Source organism: Dunckerocampus dactyliophorus, chromosome 8, assembly GCF_027744805.1.
Source record: "Dunckerocampus dactyliophorus isolate RoL2022-P2 chromosome 8, RoL_Ddac_1.1, whole genome shotgun sequence".
In the NCBI taxonomy this organism is placed as follows: Eukaryota; Metazoa; Chordata; class Actinopteri; order Syngnathiformes; family Syngnathidae; genus Dunckerocampus; species Dunckerocampus dactyliophorus.
This window is the reverse complement of record NC_072826.1, coordinates 2,013,120-2,040,383: the sequence shown is the minus strand read 5'-3', so window position 1 is coordinate 2,040,383 and position 27,264 is coordinate 2,013,120. Positions and strand designations below refer to the sequence as shown.

Genomic DNA, 27,264 nt, shown 5'->3' with positions numbered 1-27,264 from the left:
CAGAAGGGAAATCCAGACTTCCCGATCTCCAGTCCCCTCTTCCAGTTCCACCGGGAGGACACCAAGGTGTTCCCAGGCCAACTGTGACACTCTCTACACCACAATGGTCCAGTTCAGCGACCACATTACTTCAGACGCTGCACCGATTCGTCTGTTGATCACACAGTCCAGCCTTCCCTCACTCAAGACCCTGAGATACTAGAGCTCCTCCACCTGGGCAGGACCTCACTCTCAACCCAAAGGGTGCAAGCTACCCACTTCCAACTGAGAACCACGACCTCAGATTTGGAGGTGCTGAGTGTCATGACAGAAGCTTCACACACAGCTGCAAACTTCCCCAGTAAACGTTGAAGGTCACTGCCTGACGAGGCCATCAGGACCACATCATCTGCGACTAGCAGAGACGAGATCCTAAGGCCCTCAAACTGGACCCCTTGATGCCCTGGCTGCGCCTACAAATTCTGTCCATAAAAGTTATGAACAGAATTGGTGACAGAGGGCAGCCTTGGCGGAGGCCAACATTGGCAGAGAACAGGCTTGACTTACTGCTGGCAATGCCAACCAGGCTCCTGTTTCAGTTGTACAAGGCCCAAATTGCATGTAGTGGCCTGCCACCAACCCCGTGCTCCTGGAGCACCCCCCACAGAACACCGCGAGGGACACGGTCAAATGCCTTTTCCAAGTCCACAAAGCACATGTAGACCGGTTTGGCAAACTCCCTTCATCATCCAGTACACCTGCAAAACCTCCTGTAGCTGAGGTTGTACCCTTCCCTTCAGCACTCTGGAATGGACTTTCCCAAAATGGCTGAGAAGGGGGGCCACCACCCCCTCAAATTTAATCCCCAAAGGTTAACGGTAATGATATAATAATCGTGCGCTGTGGTAGTTATGTTAACATAGGGCTGTCCACTGATTCTTTTTTTAAAAGCTCAATTAATCGCAAAATCTCCACAGTTAACTTGCAATTAATTACATGTTACACGTGTTTCATTTATGTTGTGGTTATCTTAAAAATGTAATTTTCGCAGACAAGACAATAACGCTTGCTTTAAACACAGTCAACCCTCGGTTTTTGAATGCCCCTGCTTTCGTATGATTCAGTTTTCAATTACATTTTTACTCACATTTTGCTTCAATTCTCGGTTATTGTACAATATTGTGCATAACAAACTGTTGTATTTTACCCTTATTGCTTATATACGCTGATCTTTTTGAGTTCAGCTCATGAAAAATGTGAGCACAAGCAAACGTGTTGTGTTTCTATTTGTGTTGAGTGTAATATCCTGAAATGTGCCATACCTGCAGGACAATTTATGCAAACATGTGGCTTTTTATTTGAGCACGAGTTGAGCTGCATGGACAAAGCAGCATCTGGCGCAGTACTTGTATAAATAAAGCTGTGCAAACCGGTGAAAGGCAGGAACATTGGGGGGCGCCGGGCCCCCAAAAGCTTCAGCCGACTCCCTGACAACGTGCTGAGTAACATGAGTTACAACTTGTCTCTTTTACACACAGTCACAGAATCAACAACTCCGGCACACAGACTCCTCCAACGCTGAGCAAGTACTAAAACATGTACGGGAACCTGATTTCGTCCACGATTGCTGCGGACGTGCATATTTCCAGGGTAAAGTACCAGGACGCTTAGCATCAATGCTATTTTGCACTGTAAGAAAAAGTAATTGTTGTCCTTAAGTGTGTAGTTGTGATACGTTTGGGAGTTTGTTTGTACACACTAATTTGAAGTGATTATGTCTCTAAATAACAACGACATATACACACGTGCGCACAGGTACACTTCCATTTATATTGTTTTGCGCTGGGAATCACCTTTGGCCTGCATGCAGCATAGCCCACACATGAAAGCACCCTACTGCCCCCCTCTGGCCGAGAGATAGAAGTACAATATCAGGCCCCACTTTTTTTGGTTTGTTTTTAAAGTCCCTATATCGGCTGCGGTTGGGTGATATCGATACGATACCAAGTAAACACAGGGCCAGTATTGCCGATAGCGATGCTTTGGATTTGAATTTTTCCAAAATCCTTGAAGGATTTTGTGATTTTTGCTTTGGGATGAATAAATTTAATCATCAGCTGGTATGCTTTGTGATTTTTACCCCAAATCCCACCCGTGTCCAGAAACTCATTCTGTGAATAGTGACAATACAGGTTAGTCGATTAGTATTGATTGGACAATTGATATTTCATTTTGATAAACAATATCCTAATGTAAAAATAACGAATCGTCTTTAATTGCCCTTATCTGTACAAAAAGGCATAAAAATGTACATATCATTATATTTCATAAATTGAATTAATAACCACAATTAGCATTTATAAATGCAATAAATTTGACAATTTGATTTCATCTTGCTTAGGTTAATTGAAGACTCTAAATTGCCCATAGGTATGAATGTGAGTGTGAATGGTTGTTTGTCTATATGTGCCTGAGTGGACATAGGACAAGGACAAGTGTGGACATAGGACAAGGACAAGTGTGGACATAGGACAAGGACAAGTGGAATAGAAAATAGATAGATAGATAGATGGATTTCATCTTGTTAGAAATTTCTTCATAGGATAAAATCTTGTCGATTAAAACAAGGGTGTCCACCCAGGGTTGCGTAGTGAAAAATCAATGGCTGCAGGGGGCCACTTTGATAATTAAAAATACATATATATTTTGTAAAAAGGCTAAAAAAAAAAGTTACACTGTATATACTGTACAATGTACTGCACTGCATATTAAAAACATTGTGTTATTAGTTATTCGTATCACCATTTATGCATTTTCACTTTACTTTCGTTTTTTCTTTTTCCCCCTACAGTGTGAAATAAAAAACAAGTTGCGGCCCGCACTTCGGACCGTTTTAAAACTTCGGCAGAAATCGGGTACCTTCGGAAATACACGGAAACAATGGGCGTGCTCAGCCTGTGTCGTTTCAAATGGCGGTACAATCGGATGATCCCGAATGGGCGGAGCCAAGTAGGAGGAAGCGGTTACAGTTGCCTGACAGCTTCTAGGAACCTGGGTCGAAACCTTTCAGCACTTTCTTCATTGCTGCTCACCTTATCACCGAAGAAGACACTGCTCGGTGAAAATTGTCACTGTCAAATATATCGGTAAACCAACGTACGTGCAGACCAGGCGACACTTGTATGTGATAGTTTCTACTAATATCTGTGAAGGGCCCGGGGACTTAACGGGTAAACGACGGAGGGATGGAGACGCAGATCCATGTGCCTGTCGGCTCGCCGGTTATACGAAGAATTCCCATTTTTGTAGACGAGCACGACGTGACGGAAGGGGCAATGAAGCTCATTAAAGAGCTGCGACCGGCGTGGGACAAGGACCATGTCAAGACCAAGGTACGCCTACCGGGAAGCTAGCTGTGCGGTGTATGCTAGGCTAAGCTACCACTTAGAGACTTTAGCATCACAAGGCGCCACAGAGAGTAAAGGAGGAGGCTCAGAGAAAATGCACTTTAGTGTGGCTTCGTCATTGATTGCAATATTTAAATGGGGATGGATGCGTAAAAGCTCAAGTGGTTTTGGATGGGATCGCTGTCAGTATGCTGCAAACAATTAGAGTCATTAACAACTCTTGAAAGACTACACAATTGACCAGACGAAGACCAATTATGCCTGCAGTTATAAATAATGCATCATAGTTCATGGGAATTATATTTAATGGGTGATGACAAATAAGTCAGTGTCAGTCGAGGGTGCATTCACACTAGTCATTTTTAGTGTGAACACACTCCAGGACCAAAAGGACCGAATCAAACAGGGGGACCAGGACCAGGGGACCACCCCTCAGGCGGCTGAGGGGTGGGTCTTAGACTTCGGTCCTGAATGAGACAAGTGTGATCGCCCACCGCACCAACAGACCAAAACTCAAATATGAGGTCACCAAATGTGACTATAATGAGTTATTTGTTATAACTCCAGACATACAGGTCCTTAGATTTATTTACTGTATTGTTATTTTGAAAACTGTACCCTTCATTATTGCATACTGTTTGTGTGTCGTCTTGCAACAGCGAGTACCATCGCACCAAAGCCAGGCAAAAGACCTCATATTTGGACGCCAGTTTTTGACTAGGACAGCTGCCAGCTGAAATGCTGTGAGGCGTCTCAAACAAGATATTTGTTTTCTTGCACAGTTGCACATGAGGTCCTCCCACTTGTTTTTTTCTCCTTAGTCATTTTGTGTTGCGCTCTGAAGGTCGTACTTTAGTTAGCAACAGCATGGTAAGGATTTTTAGGGTCCTCGCAATTTCTCACACTGACCAGCCTTCCTTTTCTAAGCCGCAGACTAATGGGTCTCTAAATTCAGTTAAATTCTGTCTATCTGGTAGGGTTGGGCATTGATGGCAACCAGGACTAACGTTCCTGGGTTCGTTCAAATTTTTAAATTTTGATTCCTATTTTTGATGCCCAGTTCGACCACAAGAGTAGCCTCGAACACTAACAAAGAAGAAGCCAGCGAGCACCAATGAAGAAGCAGCTACAAAGTTTGGGCTAAAGGGGACTTATTATGTTTTTCCTCTTTTCTGACCAATAAATGTTGTTACAGTGTTGTATTCCGGTGTTAAACAATGCCAAGGTTTGCGTATTTGGAAGCGAGACCTGAAAGGCGTTTTGGACGGCGGCACGCTGTGTTTTACAGAGTTCCACTGACGTCAACGCAACCCGGACTTCCTTATATGGGCATCCCCAGCACCTTCGCTCTGTTCACGGTGTTAGCACGTGGAGCAATGGCTCCCAGGAAATGTTTGTTGGGGTGTGCTGAAAGAGGCAAGCATCAGGTAGAAGTGGTTGGAGTTGCTGATTCCCGGCCAGCGAGAGAACAATCTGCTCATCTGTGAACGGCACTTTACGCGGGATTGTTTTGTAACATGGGCCCTCGTTTAAACCACGCAAACTTTTTTGACGCTGCCTCTTAAAACATCAGAATCGAAAATCGTTAGGAGCCGGAATTGAAACGAGGAATCCGAATCGGAACCGGACTCATTAAAATTCAAGCGATGCCCAACCCTACTCTCTGGCCATTTTGAGTCTGTAAACAAACAACTTCTTATGCTTCAGACAAGGGTTGGGCGATAATTTTGATATGCCGATACACCGATATAAATCCTTCCAATGATAAGAAAATGACGAATACCGTCAGGAATGATCTTTTCAAACACAGAGCTGATGTGTTTTTTTCTGGGTGTGCCGCGGCGCACTGTACTGACACGTTGGCGCATCACGTCTACCACAGAATGGTCCAGCGATGGCGGAGAAAGCAGAGCAGACAACAAAACAACCAAAAGAGAGGAAATGAGCATGGCTGTAAACGGAGACTCTAGACTTGGAGAAATTGTTGGTAAACGTGGAGGTACCTCTGTAATGTGGAAGTGGTTTGGTTTCCATGTAGTGCAGACGTGAAGTAGCCCAGCTACTCAACCATATATTAGCCTTACGGTCCACTACATAACCAGCGACTGGGCTTTGAAGTCTTCCTGTCTCCAGACAAGGAACACACAGGTGAAAACATCGCAAGTGAGTTGAAGGAGTTTCTTCAGGAATGGGACTTAGATGAGAAGTGTGTGCAAGTGGGGCAGGGAAACAATAGTTATGTAAGGTCTACATTCTTGAGTCTTTCAACCAACATGCTGAAAACTGAATGAGTTTGCTCGTATGTTGAGCAATCTCTGATGTCTGTTAAAATATCGGGGTCGGGGTCTTGTCGTGACCTCACCATGTACTATGATGTATATTAACTGTTCTGCTCATGTGACAGTTTAGCCCCACCTGCAGCAACTGGATCTCTGTGGACGACACCGATTCCCCACACTTGCAGCTGGCGTTTTACGTGTTTAGCGCCACCTCCATTCTCGACCAGGTCACACGCGCACAGCGTTTCTGAATGACAGCCATCACACTGGATCCTTTTGTGTGGCCACGGTCAGGTCTGGCTCTGTCACAGCAGGAAATATCACTCTAGTGCAGTCTGTTTTTACCTCCTTGTTATTGATTTTTTTCTGTTTCATTGTTAATAAATAAATACATGCTTTTATTGACCCGTACAGATGTATGGTGTTACTGTCCTCAAGAGCTTACACCATCTCAGCCCCGCACATGAACCTTGGCTCAATGTTTACGTCCGTCTGGGTACAAACATTTTGCTGTCTGTGGATGCATTGGTCACCGGTTTTAGCGGTGTATTGTGTGGCAGGCGGGGGGGGATCAGTCATGTAGTAGACAACTGTGTTTTTGCCAGTGTGTCTATGGTCATAACAGGGATGACTGCACGGCCACCTTTGTGGTCAGCCATGCGCGGAATGCCAGATATGTGTGAGGGAGCGTCTGTGATGAGAGATATAGGCCATGTGCGTCTGTTGTGTTGACTGTGGTGAGATGTGTTGCCCTACAGGTTTCCACTGGCATGTTTCCATCTCTTAGACGTTTGCACATTTTGCTTACCTTGGTACTTTTGAGTAATTGTACACTGCCCAATAACTAGAGCCGCCACTCCCTACATGCAGAACACGCGCGGAGTGTAGGGCCCCAAGACCCATGAGGGCCCCATTTCTCGGGGGTTGCATTTTCTGCAAATGCGCACAGGATGTGCAAGGCTGCCGTGAGGCAAAGCGCATCAAGTCGGGTCGCTCGGAAATTCCCCTGCTGGTGGTGTAATGGTGCAGGTGCTGCCTTTCAACGCAGAGGGTGCACATTCGATCCCAGCCCTGAGCAGTTTTTCACATTCTGTTAAGTTATTTTGTACCAAAAATACGTTATTGAACAATTTAACAAATAAAATTCTGCTTAGGGCACCAATTTGGCCAGGGGCACCCCTGCCAATAACTGAGTTATTGCGTGCCAGTCATTTCATAACCTTTATACGAGTGCTTTACTTGCATATTGGCCATTTTAATAACCTTCATTTACTTAATTTGCTGTCATTTCCCTTCAACTGATATTCTTAAGGCAGATGAATGCAATATCTGTTTAACTTTATGATAAATATGCAAACTGCACCAGTTTACAGCAGTGTTTCTGTGGTTCAGAACTCTACAAAAGCGTCATTTGTGCCCTGAGCTTTGCAAACCCTCAAGTATCTCTCACTCCAATTTCAATCATCTACATGAAGGTTGCTCATTTTATATCTTCCCTCCTTCAGTTCTTCACCGACGGTACAACCAACAAACTGGTGGGCTGCTATATGGAGGACAGCCCAGAAGACGTGGTCCTGGTCAGAGTGTACGGGAACAAGACTGAGCTAATTGTTGACCGAGACAACGAGCTTAAAAGCTTTCAGGTAGAAGTTTCATTTTTTTAAAGTGTCCAACTGGTTTCCAAATCTTTTGCATGTTTGTGTCCCACCAGGTGCTGCATGCAAATGGTTGTGCTCCTCGTCTGTACTGCACCTTTCAAAATGGCATCTGTTACGAATTCATGCAGGGGGATGCTCTCGGGACACAGGACGTCAGGGATCCTGCTTTGCTCAGGTTGGGGATTTTCACTCTTCAGTGCGCAGCGGTTCAAGAGTAGGAGAGTTAGCTTACACAAACAAAGACGATAATGTCCAATTTTTCCAAATGGCTGTAGAATCTACAGTTCTCCTTTGCAGATCTTCACTGAGTTCCTTGAACTTTCCAGTTCGAGTGTTAGCCAATCCAGTGGGTGCTCTCAAACAAATCATTTTTATGCTCTCAAAGAAACTCAGCTTCAGTCAATCATGATCACCCACGACAAGCTAATAGGGCATTCTGGCATCTTCACCTCCGCTTATTGAAGGGATTTTGCTGAATTTACAGATGTATTTGAGCCTGTGTATAATACAGTAATTTTAAACATGGGCAAAGTAATGCACGTATGTATATTAGGAATATTGAATGTAATTTGTGTTGTGCTTTTACTTGAATGGGAACCATATTAATATTTCCACGCACACGTCTTCCTACAGACTGATAGCCAAAGAGATGGCTCGTATCCACGCAATCCATGCACACAATGGATGCATCCCTAAACCCAACCTCTGGATTAAAATGAGAAAATACTTCTCACTTGTGGCCACAGAGTTCACAGACCAAGCCTCCAACATCAGGTGAGATGTTGCAGTGATTGTCAACCATTGTGTTAATACGGTGTCATTATCCTGTTCTTTTTAAAAGAATATATGCTGATAGCCGACCAAGCAAATCCAGACTAACCTTTTTCCATCGCCTCGATGTAGAAATGACCCAGTACAGGCAGGCTCTTGCTAAATTTGGATGGTTAAATGTAGGTGTTTTGTATATTCGGTTGTGTTGTTTGGGTTGTAGGCAGGAAAATGCATCTCTTGACTCGGAACTGCTAGATAGACAAGGTTAAGGCAGATATCTTGATAGTAGTGGCCCTTGCATTAAGCCTAGCTTGATGCTTGTGTAATTGTGACAATCAAACCAATCTGGAATCGGACGGCAGGGCAGCAGATGTTTGCTTAGCTTAGCCTATAAAATCACTTTATTGTTTTCCTTAGTAACGGGAACAGCTTGTTTCCTGGATGCACAAGGAGCAGACGCTTGCTGCACAGCTGCCTGAAGCTGAAAAATATGTAACCCCATGCAAAGTAAGGTGTATCAGGTGCCTAATCAAGACATGCGTGAGTTTCAGTCCCCCTGGGAGTTCATAGAGCACGCCACAGGTGGGGAGAAAGAACCTGCTTAGAAGGGATGCCGTTGTGAATAGGTGTGGCTGACTGTATGATTAACTCCCACAATCCCATTACAATTAGCTCAAGTCTCGACTCAACATTCTGTGTATCCATGGTAGTTATCCTTTGCTGAATTGACACTCATTCATTCCATAACAAGATTTTATTGACTGTCGTCCATTTTGCTGTCGCTGCGTCCCCAATCTAGAATCCAGAAGGAAGTACCTAGCAAGGCGGTGCTGGAGCAGGAGATGGTGTGGATGAAAGAGCATCTGTCCACGCTGGGTTCGCCTGTGGTGCTCTGCCACAATGATCTGCTCTGCAAGAACATCATTCACAACAGCAAAGAGGGTATGTACGGTTGTGGGTATGTGCTGCAGCTTTGAGTTGGAAACACCCAAAAACACAAACAAAAAAACAACAAAAAATGCTGGAGAATAAACGAATGTTCCTGCGTTGGATAAGATGCATGTGTTCTAAATACATATATTTTGTTTGAATCACACAATTTATCAGTAATTTCCGTATATAAATTGAGTTATTGGTGATAATAAATACATTAAATGTGCTTCTTTATATTGTTGAATTTGACATAGTCTGTATTATTGTGGAGTTATGGTTTGTGATTGTTGACTTCCAGCTGCGTCTGTCTCTGAGAGGATGTCATCTTCAATGTTTGTCCAGTTTCTTGATGTGCTTGACAACAAGTACTTTGGCTTCCCCCGGGCCTCCATTTAACCTGATGTAGTATTTTGCAGCTGGCGCTCCAAGTGCCTCAAATCCTCCACTGCTTCCTTCAGCCTTTTTGCGGACGTCAGCGTTGCGTACTGTTAGATGCTCAAGACATAAAATTGTTTGCTCATAACGGCCTGAAGCAGCCTTTTAGTATTGCTACATTATCACCTGTGGAGTTTTATATATGAAGTCGTATGACGCTTGGCTGGCACTTGGACGAGTAATCGCCGCCACAGACTCTGATTACAAGCGCTTGATTATATTACATGAGGTTCATTAGCTGATTAACTGGGCCTCTTTTTTTTTTTTTTGCTACATGGAATGTCTCCTTGAGCTGGAGGTGAAATGAAATCTGATTAGTCCACCTTTATTTATACCACTGTTTGTGAAGATGGGGGCTGCGCTGCAAAGTGTGCTTGAAAAGAGGTCACTGATCAAGGCTACTGGTTTGCTGTAGCAAACGCAGTGCGACACGACTGAAAATCCTTTTGCACAAGCCGAAGGTGAAATAAGACGTGCCAGTCATTTTTCTTATTTCATTTTCAAATGAGCATGTCGCACAAGGACACGAAAACCAGCTCAGAACCAGCCAATGACCCACAGCTCACCGAAACTCCAAAATGTACTTTGTGCTGCTCTGTCGCTGATTGGAGGTTGTCGCATCCGAAACACACTGACCGCCTCCTTGTTTTGTGTTTCAGCTCATGTTCGCTTTATAGACTACGAATACTCCAGTTACAACTACCAGGCGTTTGACATTGGCAACCACTTCAATGAATTTGCAGGTTTGCAAGCCTTTTTTTTTTCCCCCCACTGGATTCAGTGTGGAAGTGTCTAAAAAATATATAAAAAATATATTAATGTTTTGGGGTTGAATATGACTTATTAGTGAAAAACATGCTAGTTGAAGCAAACTTTCCAGATATTTGCCGAAATTAAAGCATTTTCAAGCATAAAAATGGCTAAATGAACTAAAATACAAAGTCATCCCTCGCTGCATCACGGTTCGAACATTGCTCCGTCACACTATTGCGGTTTTTCAAAAATGTTTTAATAAATGATAGCCGTTTCACGGTTGAATACAGCCTATTATGCATATTTAAGCAAATTGTACTTATTCTTCGCCTAAATTAAGCATTTTTAATCATAAAAATGGCTACATGAACAAACTAAATGAATTAAATACAAACACAAGGCAGAAGCATTCGACTTGTGAATGTAGTACTGTGTTCTACATTGGCCACTAGGTGTCAGTAATTGTTCGGTGAGACAGGTGCCAGATTCGTCGCTAAGGTTCCCTCGGGAACATATTTTATTGTGACACTGCTCCAACAGGAATTTTAATTACGTCGTAAATGGCTTATTTACTCTAGTTTTGTCGACTGTATCGGGTCAAAGCCATTTAAAGCCTCCATTACAATACATTGATGTATTTTAATGGCGGACGTACGTTGGACGTACGCTGTCCAGTAAGAAAACAAGGGACTGCTAATATGTGAGTCTATGTCTAATATGTCTTGTTTTATCTGATTATATCTACTATATTGGGGTCATACAAATGTAAGGTAACTATATAGGTGTTAAGGGTCTGATCTTGAACCAATTAACCGCGATAAACGAGGGACAACTGCATAAGGCATCCAGAAGACTCATTCAAAGACGCTGTGAATAAGTAATACTCTACACTGGTCATTAGGTGTCAGTAATGTTACAAATGTTGAATGAATGAATGTTCAGTGAGACACACAAGCACCAGACTTGACGGCTGGAACAGCAGGCTGTTACTTCAGGTTTGAATGATCTCACAACAAAGTAAAATGATGAAAATACTGTACCTAATGAAAACACGGTTTACTGTTAAGAGCTGTAACCCATGCCAAGCTAAAACTCAACTCAACCACAGACGTCACTTCCTGTCCACCTGCCACTCTGCCCTCCTAGCACTGGAACACATTTACAGCAACACACACAAGCATTAGTTTTATTTACATCTTAATTGCTTGTTTTCTGTTACTATGTCAACTATACTGGGTAATACGAGTGCAAAGGTGACTCTACAGGACTCTAATCATGTTAAAAACCATATTTAGAAAGTCGTAAACACGTTTTCTATGCTAACTACAAAAATATTCCAATTATAAATAAGGAATCCTATTTTGCAGAAATTGACTTACGTATCCCAGTCCAATCAACCGTGATAAAGGAGGGATTATTGTTTGTCAGTGAGTTAATGGAGCCAAAAGCAGGCGTATTCTAGCTGAGCAATGTTACAAGCAATGTGGCAATCTCCCAATGTGGCATTACTAAGCCCTATAACATGCCTGATCAATGCAATGTTGATACAAAATTTCATTTTACCAGATTTTTGATTCAGCTTAACTCTTGTGCTTGGTTTTCATTCGGTTGGGATGCGGCAGCTTCTTATAGACTTGATTCAACTGAGTGTGTGTGAATAGGCATGGCAGAGCTGGACTATGGGCTGTATCCAAGTCGGGAGATGCAAATGGGCTGGCTGAAATTCTACCTGCAAGCATACAAACTTTTCACCAAGAAAACCGAGGAGGTCAGCGTCCAAGAGCTGGAGACTCTCTATGTGCAGGTCAACAAGTTTGCTTTGGTAAGGAAGACTACTGTGGCATACGCACTATTATGCACACGGAACTGAAATCTCATTTCTCTTTTAAGGCTTCTCACTTCTTTTGGGGTTTCTGGGCCCTCATTCAGGCGAAATACTCCTCCATTGACTTTGACTTCCTTGGGTAAGCGGATGTCTGTGTGTGTGTGCGTGTGTGTGTGCTCGAAAAAAAGATGCGTGTCGCGATACAGGAAAAACAGTGTTCTGTGTGGACTATTTGTTTTGTCTTCTGATTATCAGTATTGCATGCTTGCAAGGTATTTTTTGTGATCCAACCTGCCTAACTTGCTTGGTTGACTCCACTTTATGTAACACAAACTTAAAGAGGTTACACATGACACAATCCAATATATAAAAATAAATCAGTAATTTTCTCTTTCAAAAGACTATCATTTGCATTTAATTCCAACAGCAGATGGCTAGCTGGGCTAGGAGCGTTGTTGTTGTCAATTTTTCCTTTTTTGTTTTCAATTGGTGCCCCCTCGGGATGGAAATAATATGGTAAACAAACCAACAAAGTCGTATGTAAAGATTACAGGCATCAGAAGCGAGCCATAAAGAATTACACACATTCCGCCTGGTACAGAGTGTCCGTGGAGACGACGTGTCAATGTAATGTATGTGACGAGAGGGCATTTGCTGTTAAATTAAATAAACGTCGGACAAAAATCAGCCACAATATAGTAGTATGTTTATTATTGTATAATTTTATGAATGACTATCTTAGCACTAACTTTTTCCAAAGTCACTATTTGAATGATGATTATTCCACATGCAAGAACAGCGCACAACAGCGCTCTTACGTCACGTCGAGCTACGAATATGCTTGTTTGATGTGACGACGTTTGAAACCCAGCAATAACAAATCTATTAGACCTTTTTTAATTGATCTTATTTATTGTAAAAATGTGATGTTTTAATTTTTTTTGATCTTGTATTTGATCACATCCACCAAAACACATTGAATTAGTTTTGTAATGAATACCATTAGAGATTTGAACGATATACAGTCGCCCCCCCGTGGCTTCACTCAAAAATATATTCATTAATAACTCGTGCTGTTTTATGTGGTTGAATGCAACCTATTAGTCAAAACATTTGCATACTTCAGCTAATGTTCCATATTCTTGGCCTAAATAAAGCACTTTCAAGCATAAAAATGGCTAAATGAACTACAATACAAATATAAGGCATTCAGAAGACGCAAAGACGTGGGCGTAGTATTCTCCACTGGTCACTAGGTGTCAGTAATGTTACTGTAATGTTCCGTGAGAGGTTCAATCACAGGAACAACAGGCTTTTATTGCAGGTTTGAGTTAGTCGTCCCACGATTATAGGGGTTCATTGGTTCCAGACCCGACTGCGTTAAATTAACTTCCCCGACATAGGATTCAATGTTAATAAATAGAATATTTTCATAGTTAGAGCATAAAAAGCCTGTTTATGACTTTCCAAATAAATTCTTTAACATTAGAGCCCTGCAGGAATGAATTAACACCCACGTAATCCCCTTTACACTCCGATTATTCATTGTTTACACCCCATTGCAACTCTTATGTTGCAGGGACTCGGCCCGTAGCCTCGCATTTATTTCTTCTCAACTTACAAAGCCAAAAACTTACCACCTCCACACATGATTGGAGGAGAATGGCTGACTTCATGCAGTGTTCAAGCTAATGTCTCCGTGTTGTGAGCATTACTGCCGCCTAGTGACCACAATCCTACATATCACTTGTATTTCATTCTGTTTTGACTAACAATAGACCATAGTCTACCACGAAACAGACATCATTTATTAATGAATTTCTGAAAACCCTGCGATATAGTGAGGAGGCAATAACTGAACCACGACATTGGGAGGGATGACTATCGCACAATAATCCCTAATAAAAACACGGACTACTGTTGCGGCCGTAACCCACGGCAAGATGTCACTTCCTGTCCACCTCTTTCAGGTCCCTCAGCAACACAAACAGGCACCAGTCTTATTTATGTCTTAAATGGCTTATTTACTCTTATTATGTCTCCTATATTGGGTAATAGGCGTGTAAAGGTGACTATAGGGGTGTTATTTCATGCCGAGAGGGCTCTAATAAGGTTTTCTATGCCCTAACTACAAACATATTCCGCTTATCAGTATGGTTCATTCCAAATGTACACCACTGCAATCTACAATCACAGTAATAAAAATATTGTTAAATGAATACCTCTCTGGCCCTGTCAATTAAAAGTGACCATCACAGTCCCTCTCCTAGGTTTACTCACAACTTTGTGATCGCTTTTCGGCAGTTACATACTGTATATTAACCCTGACCTTTTATCAACAAAATCAACAGACAAAATAATCCATCTTGCATGTGTTGATGTGAGACCTTGTTGCATTGGTGTCTGACAGGTACGCTGTGTTGCGTTTCAACCAATACTTCAAGATCAAGCCTGAGGTGATGGCCTTACAGATTCCAGAGTGACCAGACAGAAGGGCGTGCACGCTCTTCTCTTGGGGCCACAGCACATATTCGGACCACCACTTGTTCTACACGGCACTTTTCTCTTCAGCAAGCCTTAAAATCTCTTCATTCCTCCTGAGTGTAGCTCAACATCTGTCACAAGACTAGCTCAAGAACTGTTGGAACTCCCTGAGATGAGCGTGGATGTTTGTGTGAGTTCTTGCTCGTGTGTGTTTGTCCTACAACACTGGATTGTCTTGCTTCCAGGCAACTGAGCCTGAGTCTGGAGTTTGGGAGCGATCTCGCCGGCTATAAAGCATCGTAAATCGGTAGTGAGCGCCACAGGAGAAGCTCGCTTAGTCGCTTTGATGCTAATCCTAACAAGCACCATCCGAAAACTGCGGAGGTATTGTACTGTGTAGTGGAAAAGAAGCATCTCTGTGTTCTGTAGCGTCTTCAGTGCTCAGTGCTCTATGAATCAGTGCCTCTCCAGCCGTTGGGAAGTAGTGAAAAATAACAACAGATGCTTTTTGTGCGAGAATCTTTCAATCAACAATACCACGGAGTGTGTGGTGACACCGTTCCTCCTTTTAATCGTGTCGTCCTATCACTTCCTCTCTGGTGCTTTTCGCAGTTTTAGCTGCTACTTCTCAGTGTGTCAGCGTTCCTTTAGAAAGGCTTGCCATGTTTGGGGATTCTGCAGAACACAAACGCTTCCACCGCCTCGTAGCCGTCGGTGGAAGACAGTAGTGTGTGTGCTTGCGTATTTATTTCAGGACTAAATGGATTGTTCAACATCTCAGGTTCGGTTTTGGGATGCACTATATTCGATGGGACTTACCTGACCTTCCCTACTTGACTTTTATGCTTGCTTCGAGCTGCTTTGTTGAACTTTCCATCTGAAGTTTCCAGACCTCATGGAAAATCACCTCACCACCTCAGCCTCACGCCTCTGTGTCCTTCTCGAAAAGGACACTTTCCATTCTCAGACAAACCCCCAAAACATTCCTGCTTTATCACACGCACACGTTTTATCAGGAAAACAATCAATACAAATCACCTTGGATTTGGACGCGATCGCCAGGAAGACAAAGAGAAATGCTAGATTGCCCGGCTTAATGCATCTTAAAACCACATTTAGTTATGTTTGCTTATTTAATTTCATTCCAAACCTGAAACGGTGAAAGTGAGTCACGAGGCCAGTTGATGATCCGATTGGTTGAATCTAGGGTTGCACGATCACTTTCGGGCCGATATGAGGGGAGTTATGACATCATACCGATAAATCCAACATTAAAAATAGCTCCGATAACTGATCATTGGTGCGGTACAGCACGGGTGAGCAAATCAAGCGCTCTTTTTTTCCTCCTGTCGTAACGTCCCCTGAGCATACATCCACTTTCCGACTAAGTGTGCGTGCCAGTTGTTCCAAATGCCAAACAAACCCATCGAACACACAAAAAACCTTATCAGACACCTGAAACGCCAGCGCCGCAGCGTTTGAAAAGTGTAAAAGGTTTTACCTCCGTGGCGTGTAAACCTCTTCCGCTCTATATTCTGGTTCTCCTGACCTCTGTAGTGGCACACGGGCTGCTCGGACCATGTGCCTGAATACAGAGCACCTTGCTGGGCCACAGCAGGTGGCTCCCTCGGCTCGATACTCTGGTTCCCCTGATAGTAGTGATGTGCTAGTAGTAATGTCATCATATCTAATTAGAACAAATCAACAGGTACAGTTGGTACAAATCCAAATTTGGTTGAGTCCTTCTTACCTTCAGGTGTGCACAAGCTGCAGTTAAATCTAAATTTTAAAAAGTTATCGGTCTTGAGAAGCAGAAAGTTATCGGTTTGGAAAAAAACAGATACCGTGCATCTCCAGTTGAATCAGTGATTTTACCTAACGGTGCATTCACACTTGCCATTTTTTTTCCGGGTTCACACAAAGTCTAGTCTTGTAGTTGCTCTGCTGGTGCAGTTTTTTCGGTGAAACCCAACCCCAGACCGGACCAAACAGGCTTGATTGAGCATGACTTGGTCTGCTGACTGAACCAACCGCACAAAAGTCACCGCCAAGCCCAAAAAATAAATCCAATAATAAAAACAATTAATAAAAATAATGAATAATAATAAAAACAAAATACAACCTGATAATAACGTCAAAGACCACCAAGTATCTTTCACATTTTTGGTCCGGGCCACATCTATGACAAGTGTTTAGTGTGCCTCACTTTGCATCAGACACTTGCCCGTAATTAAAACTGTCACTTTGTTGTTTCATCTCAGTTTTTCTCATCTTTTAAGGCTGCTTCAACTGTGTCACTGGTCCCAGTGCCGAAAAGTCGTAGTCTTAATGCAAAACTTAATGACCAAAGTTAACATATGTACACTATCTATAACTGGAGGGAAAGTCATATTGAAAATGCCCTCATGGAATTGATAGAGGGTTAATCTGCTTAGTAGATTTGCTGACAAAGAGCTAATTAGAGAGCTTTCCGTAGACGCCAACTCTAATACCCAAGCTGGACCAAGCCTTTGCACTAAAGAACTTCTGTTAGTCACCAGAATGGACCTCATTTGTTCATTTCAGGCATTTATAGGAAGCGTGTGCTTCCTATAAAGTCCTGTTTAAACATGTGATGTTTAAAAGTCACAATCGCCACGCTCTCCTTCAAAAAGTATACTCCCTGGCCGCACCAAATATGTTTTCTCTTCAAAACAGTTATGTTCAATTGTTAAATGAGACACTGGACCGATGGCTTCCATGACATGATGATGCGTTGTCATGGAGATGCCTGAATGAGTACCTATATGCAAAATTCTAACCAGTCTTGTATAGTAATAATTTCAGTAGCGCTTTCTCCTAAAAAAATATAAATATATATATATTTTTTTTTTTTTATTTGCATTGGCAGTCATTTATTTTTGACTACATAAAGATGGTTTTGCTTTACGGGGGTTCAGGTGACAAATTCAGTTTAAGTCAGTAACAATACTCACATTAGTCGCAGTCTTTTTGGAGATTTTTAGATGATTTGGTAAATTGTCTTTGTACGCACGGTGGAATCATACTGAAACGGTTCATTTGGGTGCGTTGCCATTCTTTGGAGAGTAACGTTTTGGATGGGATGGCTTTTAAGAATCACTGTACAGGTAAAGGTTTTTTTTTGTTTGTGTGGGGTTTTTTTGTGGTAAATTGGCACAGATAGCTATGTGCAAAATATACCCATGAACTGCTTCAGGGTACGCTTAAAGATGGATGTAAAATAGTGTACGAAATACTGTGAAAATGTTTCTGTACAGTGATCCTTTACTGTAGGACTTGCAAAATATATTTAACAATTTACTTGGTCTGTTACTTATTAAAATATGCAACAACAAAAAAAGTGCATTTGAGTGTTTTTTTTTGTTTTTTTTTAAACATTTGGCCCTTCACCAGTTTGATCATTCTTGTTAATCTGCGGTCTGTGCCTCACCTCACATTGAGAAGGGACACAGGTGGCATTTTATCAAGATACAGCTGGCATCATCAGCGGAACTCTGCATCATGCAAGAATCCAATAACGAGATGATGGAACTGATATTGACTCATCGGGTGACTTCTTGCTCAGTCAACAATGTACCATATTAACCCGTCTACAGCGTACAATACTGATATCGATACAGTTATTGCCGTAAACAGTGTTTACCTAATCCTTGTATCCTTTTTAGTTCTACCTTTTGTCTATTGGTGATGGGCCATACCAGATTTTTTTTTTTTATTCGATACTGATGACTTTTGGGGATTTTTTTCCCCAAATACCGATACTTTGTGCGATTTTTCTCAACTTTAATCTGTATTTTTCATAATAAATTACTTTTTTTTTTTTTTACACAATGTAACCTAAATAGTTAAATTGCTACCGTCTTCAAAAATCATTTTTCATATATTTTAATCAAAACACAAATTATATCAAGTAAATATCTGGTATTTATGATTGAAGCTGAAGTTGATTAAAACATTTGCTTATGAACAAAGTAGGTTACACAATGTAAAAATAGTAGTTTGTGCTTGAAATCACAACCAGTTTAATTTAACACTAGTTTCTCATTAACACGTGTAGTTGTGCTAGTCAACAGTCCCCAGACCCCATCTGTGTTCTTAACTGTGTACTTAATGTACTTATGTCACAATACGTCTTCTTTGCATCCATTGCTTATTAACAAAATAGCAACCGGAAATGGAAGTCAGCTACGTCGCCTGTCTATGGCGTCATCGTCGGTTGACTAAAATATTAGCAAAAAAACCGTTGAAATTCTAAATGCATATAAATACCTAATCATGTTGAATGAAAGGGATAAATTCACATTCAAAGATACTTTTACCGTCGTTGAAGACGTCTCCAGAGACACGATGTGGCAGAGAGACACCACACAGACACCTTCTTCCCAGCATTTGGACGAAGACTGTTAGAAACACTATTGACTTTAAGAAATAACTCAAGTTACAACAGGAAGCCGGTGTCCGTGTGGTGTCTTGCTGTCACATCGTGTCTTTGAGACCACTCACGTCAAGAAACACGTCTTCAGTGAAGGTAAATGTAATCTTAAATGTTCACTAATCCCTTTCTTCGTCATTTTCTATGCATTCATAATTGTTTTATGCACTACAAAAACGTGACTTTTGTTAACGTTTTTGAGAGTCAACCACTGATGACGCCATAGACAGGCGACGTAGATGACGTTCGGTTCTGGTTGCTGTTTTGTTAGCAAGCTAAGGATGCTAACAAGAACTTTTGTGCTAAAAGTATGCATTGAGAACATAGTTGGACTCACGCAGTGTATTAATAACACGACAAGACGCAAATGTACGCAAACTGAGGCAAATTTCCTAAATTTCCCACGTTAACCGATAAACACTCTAACCGAGATGCCACTAGTAATTATCTGTACAAAGGACTGTATGAGTTGCTGGAACCAGAATTGCTCAAGCATGTGTAAAGATACCTAATGCTTTCCCCCCCCCCTCATCTTGCAGTATTGGGTTTATGCCCAACTAATCATAATATTTTAGAGAGGTTGGCCAACAATCAGTGTTTAGTTCTTTGGAGTCTAGCTTAGGATTTAGCAGTTTGTGTACTTTTACCTTTACAGTTCCCCTTAAAAACTTTATTTTTTGGCTTTTTTTTTTGCTAGTACAACCGCACATGCGTGACGCTACATTTTTTAAAATTGTAACATTGTCTATTAACACAAATCACACCTTGTAATGAGGAGTGTTGTCAATCACACTAAAACCTAAACTCTGCTTGGTTTGATTTTATTTATTGTAAAAATGTCACGCAACAAAGTTAAATGTAGCGACATACTACAGTAGTTATTTACCTTCAAAGTCAGCCGAGGCAGTGTGCCACAGGCCAATAAAAAACAAAAACAACAATAACTTGGAAGTTCCTGGTCCAAGTTCTACACGGCCGCACACGACATGGGTTTTTTGAAGTAAAAGAAACATTGCAGTCCGATGACTCGTTTCTTGAGGGCATGGCTCTGTCACCAGCACATGACGCCGTCTCTGAATACCCGTGGTCTGATCTCATGATATGTTCTCTTACTGAAGATACAATGAATCTCGATAAGGCAGGAGTCATCAGACTGTAAAAAAATGTCTCATGTGCCTGATGAAAAATACAGAGATACTGGCCTTCAAAATGTTTTTTGGAGCAGGTACACTTTGTATTTTATGTTGACCTACAGTTAAAAAAAAAAAGAAAAAGTTCAACTTGACTGCTTTTTAATAGTTTTACACGAGCTGAGTCTCAATGGACGCACTTCTGTACTGACAAGTGTGACAAAATGCAGTGTGCCTGTCAGTATGAGGGTGACAGTATTTTGATACCGGAAGTTGATGCCAAAGATGCCGTATCATTTCAATACAGTCGTCCCTCGTTAATTGGTTCCAGACCCGACCGCGATAAATGATTCAATGTTCATAAATTGAATATTTTCGTAGTTAGAGCATATAAAACCTGTTTATGGCTTTCTAAATATGTTTTTAACATTATTAGAGCCCTGTAGACATGAAATAACATCACTATAGCATCCTTTATGCTTCTGTTATTCATTGTTTACACCAGATTGCACAACTATTATTCTACATGGACTCTATCTAGTGAGCTAACCAGTTAGCCTCGAATTTATTTCTTCTAAACTTAAGACAGTATATATTCTTAGTCAATGATTAAGTACCATCGACACCAGCTACTTTAAGACTTGCACGTCTACTAAAGTATTTTTCCTGGAAGGCACTTTTACTCAGGTATGGCTTCTGGGTACTTCATACAAGCATCGGCAGTTTTTGATCCAATGCGGTGAACTCCACATTCCTCCTGGTACTGCTGGTTCTCCAGGTCCTTGAACACCTGAGTTTGTTCAGACATGAACATGTGGAAGTCAGCCAGCGGGGATGCATACGTTGTCACTCTTCTCATTAAAAAAAAAAAAAAGTCTCGCTGGCACTAGGCAGGTTTTCTGCTCCAACTACGGAAATGATTAACACTGAATCCTGTATTGCGACTTGAACCAATTAACCGCGATAAACGAGGGACGACTGTATTCGAGTTGCGTCACGTAATAAGTCGTAGAAGCTGCGCTACGCAATGCAATCAGTGTAATATGGTTGATGAAATAGGATTTATCTTAACTGATATTGGCAATATGATTTTAAAAATTATTCTGTCCTTAAAAATGATTTCCAATTTTCTCATAAACGAGTCAATAAAGTCCCTGCACCAGCCAGCAGAGGGCACCAGAAGCACACAGTGACAAAGGAAAGCAAAATGCAATAAACACAACCAATTTATTTTATTGCAAGAATAAAACCCACAAAACAGTAAAATGTACAACTTTAAATTACACAAGCTCTTATAAAACAAAATAAAGTATCTTTCTATATTTACATCAGCAGGGGTAACGACCAAAGACTCAGTAGTATGTCTCCAACAAAATAAGAAAGAAAGTTTTCCTCTGCTGTCCTTTTCAGCGCAGCATGACTTAGACGGGTCCCAACCCTGAGCTTTCCCCGTTTTGCTTTTGTCAATCTTGCAGTTATTCTTTTCCCGGTGGCTACCGGAGCGGTCAAATCAGGACCACCTTTACGTTGCAGAAGCTGCTTTTGTACTGCATGGTTTCTTTTACATTCACGTACACGACGGACTTACATGCTCACTGTGCTTCATTGCATGGATGATCAAGAAAATGAAGAATACACGTCCAGGTTTGGTTTTCAGCATCAACTAGCGTATCGTCGGCAGGTATACCAAATCCTTTGACTGTCAGAAAGTGCTGACATGGAGTCTAGTGCAAGTCTAATGCTGCAAGGTACTGCGGTACGGCGGAGTTTTACGGCCACATTGAAAAAAACTCCCCCTCAGATTTCAAGAATAAAGCCGTAAATTTAGGGAAAAAAAGTAGCAAATTTACAAGAAATAAAGTCATAAAATTATAAGAAATAAAGTCTTAAATTTACGAGAAATAAAGCCGTAAATTTATGGGAATAAAAAGTAGTACATTTACGAGAAAAAAATGTCATAATATTACAAGAAATAAAGTCGTAAATTTGCAAAGATGAAGTGGTACGTTTGCGAGACTAAAGTTGTAAATTTATTAGAAATTTGAGAAATAAAGTTGTAAAATTACAAGAAATAATGCTGTAAATTTATGAGAGTAAAAAGGCGTAAATGTACGAGAAAAAAAGTCGGGAAAAATTACGACAATAAAGTCGTACATTTACAAGAATAACGTGTGATGGTGTCGTACGTGCCAGAGGGAAAATAGAACCTAGGTCTTCAGGAAGGAAGGAAACGTTCCTCTTCCTTCAGGCAAGCTTTTATTTATAACGTGGCAGCAAAACAGCAGTTGAGCACAAACAGATTAGCATGGCTAGCCCTTTTCACTTCCACCTTCCTTACCCCGCCCTGCCCACATGCCCAAGGCCATAGGTCACATAAGTCCCCCCTTTCAATAGCTGTCTCAGGCAATGCCTGTAACGTAGTTACTATTTTTTTCTTGTACATTTACGACTTTATTCTCAAAATCTCCAATTATTTTAATACTCTGTCGCAACAGGCATTGCCTGAGACAGCTATGTAAAGCGGGGACTTATGTGACCTATGGCCTTGGGCAAAGGTAATATTATGACTTTTTTTCTCATAAATGTACGACGTTATTCTCATAAATGTATGACCCTTTTTCTCGTAAATTTGCAACTTATTTTCTCGTAAATGTACGACTTATTTTTTCATAAATGTACGACTTATTTTCTCGTAAATTTACGACTTATTTTCTCATAAATGTGGGAGGTTTTTTTTGTAGATTTACAATGTTATTCTCGAAATCTGAGTTTTTTTTTCCCAGTGTGGCCCTAACACTCTGTCGTACTGTGGTTCCCCCCCCCCAACTGGTTCAGATGCCTTGCATTGTCCCAGGAACATCACCATAGACTTGATTTGTGATGGATGTCTATGGAATAATAATAATAATAATATTAATAATAATGATAATATGGCATTCTATTGAGTGATCAGTGATCAAAGAATGCCTGACTGGACTAATTTTACTTTGAACTGTAAACTCTTTACCCACCAATTTCGCACAATGGCAACATTACCAAAATATTTCAGAGGTAATTAAAAATAAAAATAAAATAAAATCGATACGAGTATATGCGTTCTGTCTGAAGTGTGTGAAGCTGCATCGGCACGAGACGTCTGGATGTACCCGTAAACTGGCTTTAAAATAAGATCAGTTCCAAGGAAATTAACTTTAAAAAACCTTTTTTATTACAGATTATTGTGCCTGTTGTGAGACAATTCAAACTTGGAATAGGCTGGTGCTTGTGTGTCTCACCCAACATGACAGTGTAGAATACTTCATATCATCCACGGGGTCTTGAACGAATCTTCTGAATGCCTTATATTAGATATTCATATATATTGTTTTCAAAGCTATAACTTGCTGCTTCTCTACACTGATATGGTACTGATAGCCTTTTGATAGCTACTTAAAACAACAACAACTGTAGTTTAGGCACACCTGGCGGTAAGGAGGAGTGGAACAAATGTATCTTCCTCAGAAAGTGAATGTTTGTTTACAAGCGAGCTCTGTGGAAGTTACAACAGGCCGTTACCGCCAAAGGCAGGAGACAAAAGGAGCACTTGATTTGCTCAGCTGCACGTTACGGGTAATCTCGCCTCATTGGACCGTTTTTTTTTTTTAAAGTGGAGCTATTTTTAATTTTATCGGATTTATCGGTATGATGCCGTAATTCCTGCATATTGGCCTCGTGCACCCCACCTTGTATACAGTAGTTACTGTATTTTAGGTCATTCTTATGCTAGAAAATGCTGAATTGAGGCAAAAAATGCACAAAATTAGCTTTAACATGTTTTTGTTTGTTTTACTAATAGTAGGCCGTATTCAACCATGAAACAGCAGAACTTATTCATATATCTTTGAAAAACCGCGATAAAGTGAAGTCTTCCATTTGAGACACAGACTTAGGGTTCGTCTGTGTTGTGATAACCCAACTCTACCAGCAGGCGGCAGCACCGCCACATGAATAGGACAGCCCCGTTTAAAACCCATTATGTCCCAAACGGGTGCAAACATGGATTGTTTGTCCTTCCCTTTGCTTCCCCCAAGACTTCAGAGGCAGGTCAGATACAAGACAAGACACGTTTCCACCTCTGAGATCATAAATTAACATTTCCTGCTTTCAAATGAAAATCTTTTGACATGAAATGAGTAAGGTAAGAAGAGCTTGTCTTTCATTTACAAGGGACTATGCTAAACGGGGAACCGGCTTTCGCTGTACTCAAAGCGCTTTGACGCCGCCACCAGTCATCAGAAGCGACTGCGGGGAGGAGGGACCACTCGCCAACCGGCTAAATCCCGTCTTTTTCCCTAAGTTTTACTCCTTTTCAATCTGTCAGGAGCACCAGTTCTCCCTCACTTCTTTCCCCTCCGTCGCTTTCCTCCCCTTCGCTGTACGGCGCCTGATCTTGCCGGCTTTCCTTCTGTCTCACCCCGGGTAGAGAGGTGGGCGTGACCCGGCCCTCGACTCGATGCGACGTGGGCGGGGCCTGTGGCAGGTAATGCTCCAGTAAGGAGGAGTGGAAGGACATGGCCGCCACGGACACCGAAGAGCCTGCACCGCCCGGGTACAGGGCGTCGCTGTGCGAGTAGTGGATGGACTGTGGTTCTGTTGGACTGAACAGCAACATTTCCCATTAGAGTAATGCTTATTTGGTACATTTACATGCAGTGCAGACATCAGCTAAGAGCAGCTCCTTAATCTGATCTGGTCGTGTTGCACGCTTTAAATCAGGGGTGTCCAAAGTCCGGCCAAAGTGCCATTTGGGGTCCGCAGCTGTTTTTTTATTGGCCCGTGGCACAGTCGAAAAATGTAATGTAACAAGAAATCTACACAAAACAAACAAAAAAAACCAGCAAAATTGGAAAAGTCATTAGTAATTTTACAAGAATAAAGTAAAAATATCAAGAAAAAAAGTTGTAATTTGACGAGAATAAGTCGCAATTTTAGGAAAATAACGTGAGAATATTATGAGGAAAAATAACATCATTACAGTAGCATCAAGTTCAAATGTTAAAAAAGTAGTATTATGAAAAACAAAACAATAAAGTTGTACATTTTGGGAAATTGGGAAAAATGTATAATGTTACCACAATAACGTCAAAACATTGTGGGAACAAAATCATATTTACGAGAAGAAAGTTGAAGGAGTTGGAAACTACAAAAAAAACAGCTGTAATTTTAGACAATTTTGACTGATCTTTCAAGGCGCATAGAATATTGTGTTCTGTGGTTACAGAAACATGGAACCGACCAAAGGAAACATTACACTCCCCTCTTTCATCACAAAGTTTGTTTCTACTTTTTCTGTTCTCTGGTAATCAGCAGTAGAACATAGCTAAGTTTCAGGAAAATATCAGTTCCCGACTAAAAAAGGGAGAAAACCAGCTTTTTGTGAAAAGACACATTTCAAGCATAACTTTCACTTTGACACCAATATTTTCCTTTTGTGACAGCTCAAATATCTAAACAACTACACCACAACGTAAACAACACAAAAAAGGGTTGTTTTACATTAAAATAACTATTTATTTACAAATTATAACACCATGAACTATTTACAATTTTCACATTTGGAGCTAAACTGTGTGCGTGCATGTGTGCACGCGTTAAAATTTCCCTACAGTGCATAACCTTCTGCACGCTACACTGCTCCACGCTCTTTCACTTCCTCCTTGCTGCCGAGTGTGTTTGTGCATGCAAATGATCCATGCCGAGCTCTTATCAAATGCACTTCTGTCACCCTGAGGCCGTTTTCATGGCTTACACCTGCTCTAAAAGTGACATCTATTAGTGCGCACTTGCGCCATCACGTCCTCTTGCGCAGAAAAAACATAAAAGATGTACAAATATGTCTGGGATCGGGCGTTCAGGTTTATAAAAACGTATAAATACGTCTGGTATTGAATGAGTTTAAGAAAAAAATATTTTTTCAAAGTTGTAATATTATGAAAAACAAACAAAACAGCAAAATAAAGTTGTAATTTTTGGAAAATTAGGTTGCGGAAATTTTTAATAAGCGAATTAAGTCAAAATATTATGGGAATAAAGTCATAATATTACAAGAATGAAATTTAATGAGATTACTTAAGAAGAAAGCTGAAGTATTTGGAAAATGTAAAAAAAAAAACCCCAGCAAAAACGCGTGAAAAAAAAGAGCAAAGTTCATACTAACAGGCTTCTTCCACCGCCATCACAAAGGTGAGATGCAGGGTTTTTTGAAGTATATAATGTATAACGTCTTAGTATATTTACATTGTTGCTTTACAGCCGTTCATTTCCAAGTATGCGGGCCTTGATGGAAAAAGTTTGGACACCCCTTTTGGACATTAAAAATGTTAAAACTAATCTACCGTAGGCAGCTTTTTGGCCCTTGACCGTCAACGCAGGTTTTGCAAGCTTGGCAAAGTGAAAGCGTTGTGGGAAAGACGTGGGTTCCAATATTCAGTTCACATCGCAACAGGCCGAAATGATTTTTATGCTCCTATTCTGGAACAAGACGTGAAGCACGTGGAGTATTTCTACCTCCGTGTGTAGGTCGCCCTCTGCTCCTGTCGGCGACTCTTCATCATGGCTTTGTATTCGCCCACCCTCAGCCTGCGGCCCTCCACGATGCACGTGCGTTTGGGCCGAGGTTTGTACTTGTAGTCGGGGTAGCGCTCAAGATGCTGCCTGCTCAGCCTGGCTTGTTCTTCGTAGTAAGGCTGCTTCTCCTGGTTGGACATGGACTTCCACCTGGAACCTAAAAGCAAAGACACGTTTCCAAAATGAGGAGGCGAGTCAGTGGCGGTGACGTAAACTGAATGTTTTTCCGATGTCTGCTTGTCAGTGGAGACCATGTAAAACTGAAATTCCCTTCCCGGACGAGCTTACGCTCGACAAAATGCTATAGTTGGCATGCTAACTGTTAGCATGCGTACACCTGGCTGGCAGGACAGCGCTAAGTATCGATGCAAGTTCAATGAAAATATGTAAAAAGCTAACATGGTAACTATTAGCATGCTAGCAATGCTACCACCCGCAGCACAGTTGAAATGTAGAATTTAACAAGAACACACAAAAAAAAAAACAACTGCAAAAATGGAAAAATCAGCAGTAATTTTACAAGAATAAAGTCTAAATATTAACAGAAAAAA

At 41.3% G+C, this 27,264-nt stretch overlaps 2 protein-coding genes across 3 annotated transcripts in view; one reads left to right on the top strand and one right to left on the bottom strand.

Moving 5' to 3' along the window:
- Positions 1-2,983: 2,983 nt before the first annotated feature.
- Positions 2,984-27,264, top strand: etnk2 (ethanolamine kinase 2). The gene is made up of 9 exons (XM_054783499.1): positions 2,984-3,371; positions 7,171-7,308; positions 7,377-7,498; positions 7,957-8,097; positions 8,894-9,036; positions 10,122-10,205; positions 11,877-12,037; positions 12,106-12,179; positions 14,451-27,264. Exons 1-9 carry the CDS (start codon positions 3,225-3,227, stop codon positions 14,521-14,523), a joined length of 1,083 nt encoding a protein of 360 aa, XP_054639474.1. The 5' UTR covers positions 2,984-3,224; the 3' UTR covers positions 14,524-27,264.
- The window catches only part of LOC129185881 (transcription factor SOX-13-like), a 41,639-nt gene continuing 35,697 nt past the window's right edge, over positions 21,323-27,264 (bottom strand). For both annotated transcript variants that reach the window (XM_054783492.1, XM_054783493.1), the window contains exons 12-13: positions 26,654-26,870; positions 21,323-24,744 (exon numbers count right to left, since the gene is read on the bottom strand). In XM_054783492.1, coding sequence (XP_054639467.1) covers positions 24,456-24,744; positions 26,654-26,870 — 506 coding nt within the window. In that variant the 3' untranslated portion in view covers positions 21,323-24,455. The remainder of the gene's footprint in view (positions 24,745-26,653; positions 26,871-27,264) is intronic.